The sequence below is a fragment of the Trichechus manatus genome, unplaced genomic scaffold (genome assembly GCF_000243295.1).
Source record: "Trichechus manatus latirostris isolate Lorelei unplaced genomic scaffold, TriManLat1.0 scaffold00064, whole genome shotgun sequence".
In the NCBI taxonomy this organism is placed as follows: domain Eukaryota; kingdom Metazoa; phylum Chordata; class Mammalia; order Sirenia; family Trichechidae; genus Trichechus; species Trichechus manatus.
Window position 1 is genome coordinate 5,489,520 of NW_004444000.1, and position 6,000 is coordinate 5,495,519.

Sequence of the window (6,000 nt, forward strand, 5' to 3'; positions counted from 1 at the left end):
GCCCATCCCCCAGGGGCCCTCTGACTCAGGCCCTCTGGCTGCCTTTTGCCTTGCACCCTGAGCCCCAGCCAGGGGTCAGCACACATCTGATTCTTCCCAATCCGCGCCCCTCTGCCCAGTTTGTGTGGATCCAGGGGACAGTGGCATCCCCAAAGCCTACCTCAGAAAGAGGTCAGAGGATTAGCGCTCAGGACTTAATTGAGAGGAGAAAAATCCTGAATTGCAGTGGGGAGAAGGGGGTGAGGTGGGTTGAGTGCCCGCACCTCTTTCATCTTGTCTGAGTGAACTTTCCCTGGGGACACAGCCGGGCAGGACTGGGTCTCCCTTGGGCACTGGCCCCGAGGGGAGAGCGCTGCTGGACCCCCTGGGAAAGTTCCTCTGCTTGCCTTAAGCTCTAAGAGTGCAGATATATTTCATAAGAAAGACCCCCCTCAAAGGACAGAGGGTGGGAGCAAGCAGGCTAGTGGCTAATCCTGCTACTGGAACACAGGAGCTGGAACAGGCAGTGGGGCTACACAGTGCAGCAAATGAACTCGGAGCTAAAGCAGATGCCAAACGCACCCCAAACCCAGCACAGCAGACATCAAATGTGCACTGGGCCAGAAGAAGCCCAGTTCTCAAACCGCAGCCCCAGGGCTCTGCTTCCCAGCTTATAAAGAAGAAGAAAATTAACATTTGACTCTTCCTGCCTCTCCCTCAACTTGGAAAATCTTCTCAAAATTTCAGAGCTCATGCTCTCGATTCCTTTCATCTGCCTGTCCCCCACAAGTGTACCCCAAACCTCTTCAAAACTCATACAGTCATCTACCACTGCTGCAGATGGAGTGTCCCTTCAGGCTGGATCACAGACCAGAACCTCACAAGAGGCGCTGTTCCCTGATTAGCCCCAGCCTGCATTCTCCCGCCGGCTCTTTTTAGAAGCCTTGCAAGTTTACCGGCAGATATTTAAAGTTTCCTCTTATAATTTCTTCCCAGTAGCATAAGCAACACATTAGCAACCTCAGTGCCCTTTGAGTCTGTAATTTCCCCTGCTTACATGCATGCCCTGTTGTGTATGTGTGCAAGAATGTGTAATACAGCCCGGGAAACCCGCACCCAGCCGCGTACCTAACGGAGCCAGACACGTTTTACTTATGCATATACATCCCTCCGTTCCCGAAGCAGCCAGAACCAAATCAATATTCTCACAGCCTGGTAGGGAGAAGGAAGTCCCAGCCATGCTGTTTCAACGCTCTCTCCTCCACCTGCAAACCGCGCAGCCGAGCAGACTTGGGGAGCCTGCGAATCATATTAAGCACATCGTACAATGCCTGGGTCTACTGTAGGCAAATGAATAGCAAGCTCTTACCTTGAAAGAGGAACAGAGCAGCCAGCCCCGCGAAGATTGCCCAAGAGATAGAATTGTGCATTTTTGCCTGGGTGGTTTTCATGATTTTTTTTCTTTTTCTTCTTTTTTGTCAGGGTCGGTTTTTCCTTTCTTTCTCTCCTGACAGATTGCGTTGCCCTCCAGCTCAGGGAAGGAGGTTTAAATCCACTGTTTTGCTGAAGGACACCACAAGAAAGCCGAGGGTGTGAGAGTGTGACTTCTCAGTAATTATCTCCACTCATACTCTGGCACTGAGACACATTGTACAATCTGGCCCTGGACAGCCCTCCTACAAGCTGCAATCATTGGTTCTAATCCAAGGATTGACAGAGCTACAACACACGCGCGGCACACACACACACACACACACACACACACACACACACGCACACACGCACAAGAATCATTTACTGGGCAAATCTGGCTAGCTGATTAAAGAGACAGGAGCCTGGAGAGATGGAATGATAAATGCCACTTTTCCCCTTCTATATTACTTTCGTTTTTTAAACCAACAGTCTCCGAGCCCCAAGCATAAAAAAAAAAAAAAAAAAAACCCGTCCCTCCGGCATTCCCTGGCCTCCTGAGCTCAAATTCCCTTTGCACTGAACAAATCCCATTGCCAGCAGCTGCTTACAGGACACTTTAAAGGGGCATTTTAATGCTCAGTGAAACTTGCAAAGGATGAGTCAAATTTCATTCGGTGGTGCCTGTTTCCTCTCCGATGGAATATCATTCAATGACAGGTTTTTCTTTCCCATCTTTCACTTTTCCCCATCAACCCTCCCACTGATTTGCTTTGAACATAATAAATAACTTTCTATTATCTTTCCTGTCATTCCTATTTCAGACACGCCCGCATTACTCTTATTTTTCGTTCATTTTATTTATTCCCTAAAGTCATTCATGTGTATATGACACCACAAACAGGGATGTGGCGTCTGGGATTTGAGAAGAAGGATTGTGGTCTGAATACGGGTGACTTTCTCCAACAGAGAACAAGGCATGAGTTTATTCTGTATGCCTCAGTCAATCGTCATCCACTGATAAGAGCAATATAAGTACCTGTGGATTGAAACTGCAGCAAGTCGGACTGCAGCCAGATATGCTGAAGGACTGTCTGAGTGTTAGACTTTGTGTCTGATTGTAAAACCTCAGAGAGTTGTACTCATGCATCTCCTTGGGGCTGGGTGAGAATAAAACTCAGACAGAAATAATCAAATGAAGAGAATGACTTCTTGGGAGCTCTTTTAACTGTGTGGCCCTGGAAGTTGCTGATTCCATTTTTTGGCTTCCTCTTAAGGAAAGCAAATTGTATGAAAATATTGAAAAACATAGTTCTTTACAGACCATTCCCTACCCGATTCTGACAAATTCACGTTTTTGAAATATTCTTCCAGACCTCCACAGCTAATTATTATACTTCCCTCTGACTCCCATTATAATTTTAATGCAGATATTCTCAAACTGCACAGAACATAGTACTTAGTGGCTTTTTACCTTTATGGTCCTACGGGAGAAACGGAAACAGTGTTGCCATGTCGCCCAGGTCTACGAATCCACCAGCAGCTCCTCGGAAACCCCATGGGGCAGTTCTACTCTGTCCTATAGGGTCGCTATGAGTCAGAGTTGACTCGACAGCAACGGAAGGAGACACCATCCACAATGCGTTGTGTGTGGATGAGAAGGGTGCCCCGGGAGATGTGCTATGCAGTGCCCCGAGAGGAAGGAGCGCTGGCGTCTGGACACCTGGCTCCTAGCTTCAACGCCACATTAACTGAGGGACCATGCAGTCATTTCACCTCTGTGAATCTCGGCCTTCCTATCCGTAAAATTAGAGAGTTGGAACAGTTTCTAAAGTCCCTTTCAATTTTAAAGGTGTTTTATATTAACTGTTTTTTTCTTTTCCTCCTATTAAGGTCTAATTCAAATGTCCATCAAAACATCCTTGATATTGTGAGCTCCCAATGGACAAGAATTTTATCTATATAATAGTCTTTTGTGCAGTGCTCAGCATAGTGACATGTGTAATTAAGTGCTTTGGAATCACTGGGACAGTAGTGATAACAGTACTGCACAGAGGGAAGGATGGCTTCCTTGTACCACCATTTCATTTGTCTCCAGAATGCCAATCAAGGCCATGAGCCATGATCAATCTTCAGTCCTAACCTAGAGAAGCAGGACGTTTGTAAATGCCCTCACCCTAAACTGCAATAAACCCATTGATTGATTCACCAGCATTTATTAAGCATCCTTGTATGTGACAATGATACTAAGTTAATAATTATTGTTGATATTAATGAGTATTTACTATGATATTCAGTATTTTGCACACATTTTTTCTCATGACATCCTTACAATCAATAAAGTGGTAATATTAGCACCCCCATTTTATAGATGAGGACATTGAGGCTCAGAGAAACTTGTCTACTGTCACACAGTTGGTGAACAATGGAGCCAGGATTCAAATCTAAGCATTTGTCTCTCAGACCAACCTCTGAAACACTGTCCTATGCTAAATACAGTGAGGGACTCAGACAATCTAACTTATAATCTGTTTTGTATTTTTAATCACATATGAGATTACAAATTAATAAGGGTTATAAAGAAACACATAAGATACAGGAAATATAAGAAAACCTATATATTGCTTTAAGTGTTAATTGAATTGTAAATGGTTGGTGCATATAATTAATTTTATCAGAATGCAAAGACATGATAGATTGCCATGTTCCATGACAGTTTTAAAAAGTTCTAGGGAGATGTTGGGAGCCATGATATACCTGAAGGTGGGATAGAGACTAGATCTAAGACAGTGCGAAGAGTACCTCAGGCAGAAGATAATATAAATTTAAAAATCAGAGATGGAAATACATCAGGTAAATTTTGGGTTCTAGAGATTTGTCTGAGATCCCCCATCTTACCCAGCTGTGTTTCAGTAAACAGGATTGAATTCCTAGGCTACAAAATTTCAAAATTTAAAAAGTAAAAACGGACCGGACCCTAGTTCAATGTCTGATAGACACATGCACCACCACCCATCCATCACTTTGTCAGTTTGTCCTGCTGTAGTGGCTTGCATATTTCTATGATGCTGGAAAGTATGCCACCAGTATTTCAAATACCAGCAGGGTCACCCACAGTGGACAGGTTTTCAGTGGTGCTTTCAGACTAAGACAGAGTAGGAGGAAAGCCCTGATGATCTACCCAATGAAAGCCCTATGGATCACAACAGAGTTTCTTCCTACATAATGCTGGAAGGTGAGCCCCCTAGGTTGGAAGGCACTTAAATACATAGTGGCTGCAATAACTGACTCGATCATATCAACGATCCTGTGGACGGTGCAGGACCGGGCAACAGTTCATTCTGTTTTGCGTGAGGTTGCCATGAATCAGAGTCTAACAACAACAGCATACATGTAATGTAACCATGCCTGGTACATGCCAGACACACAGCAGACACGTGTTCTCATTAGTATGGGTTGGTGGTTGAGCACACCGACTGGGACAAGATTTACCTGGGCTCAAATCTCAGCTTTGTGTCCTAGGGCTATGAGACTTTGGTTGACTCGTCCTAACTCCATGGCTGAAACGGGATTAGCCATTATACCTCTGTCATAACCATACCACTATATCACAATTATCAATTTTATTTTGTTTTATTATTTTAAACAAATTGAGACTGATGTGGTCTACCATGTTCTTGTGAACTAAGACTCTTGGAGTTGGTGGTCTCAGGATTGTACTTTGTGCATTCACTAAGGCAAAATATATCCTCAGGGATCGCTGGACAAACGGTCTCATTTGGGCTAAACTATCTAGAGACCTATATCTATTTCATTGCATACATTTACCACATAGAGTACAAGTTCCCAATGGCCTTCATGTTTACAGAAGTTCACCTCCTCATAGGGAAGCCATCTATTCTCTCTATTTTGTCATGGTGTCCAATGCCATCACTCAGTAGTATATGCTGTAATCATAGATTGAAAGACCAATCCTGGATAGAAGTATTTTTGAAATGGGTCACATCGATGGAATAGGAGTTCTCCTTTCCATTTTCCATTTTAGTCTCAGGGTCTACCAGGCCGTAGAGCTGAGAGTCTCAGTTTCTGCAACTCCCAGAGCATTGAGTAGCTTGTACCTGTGTGTCAGGGTGGCCTATGGCTGCAGTGAGGGCTTTCTGTGATTGGAAGGGAGGCAATGACTGGAGGAGCTCTGATGGAGAGGATGTTGTGATTGTGGAAGCTATCACTGGAAGGGAACACTCTGAAATCTCAGCTCCTTACTTAACAACCAAAACTCCTTCTCTGAGTTAGGAGGCTCAAGTACTTCTTCTAATGTGGGGTCTTCAGAACTCGATTTGCCTCTTGGATTAGCCAGGTCCGTGGGTCAGATGTTTTGCAGAGGAAGATGAATTGTTCTAAGGCAAAATTAATGTCAGGAAACGGACTTAAGTTCTAGGCGGAATGGCATTCTCTCACCATTCACGCTCCCTGAAGTTAAGTTTATTATAAACCACCCTCCCCCCCAAAAAAAAACAAAAAACAAATCTGCTGCCATTGAGTTGATTCTGACTCATAGCCACCCTATAGGACAGAGTACAACTGCCCCATAGGGCTTCCAATGAGCAGCTG

General features: G+C 44.4%; 1 protein-coding gene across 4 annotated transcripts in view; it reads right to left on the reverse strand.

Moving 5' to 3' along the window:
- LOC101359291 (neurotrimin) overlaps positions 1-1,749 on the reverse strand; it is a 1,230,303-nt gene extending 1,228,554 nt beyond the window's left edge. For all 4 annotated transcript variants that reach the window (XM_004379317.1, XM_004379316.2, XM_023734042.1 and 1 more), the window contains exon 1: positions 1,349-1,749. In XM_004379317.1, coding sequence (XP_004379374.1) covers positions 1,349-1,430 — 82 coding nt within the window. In that variant the 5' untranslated portion in view covers positions 1,431-1,749. The remainder of the gene's footprint in view (positions 1-1,348) is intronic.
- Between the last annotated feature and the right edge of the window lie 4,251 nt (positions 1,750-6,000).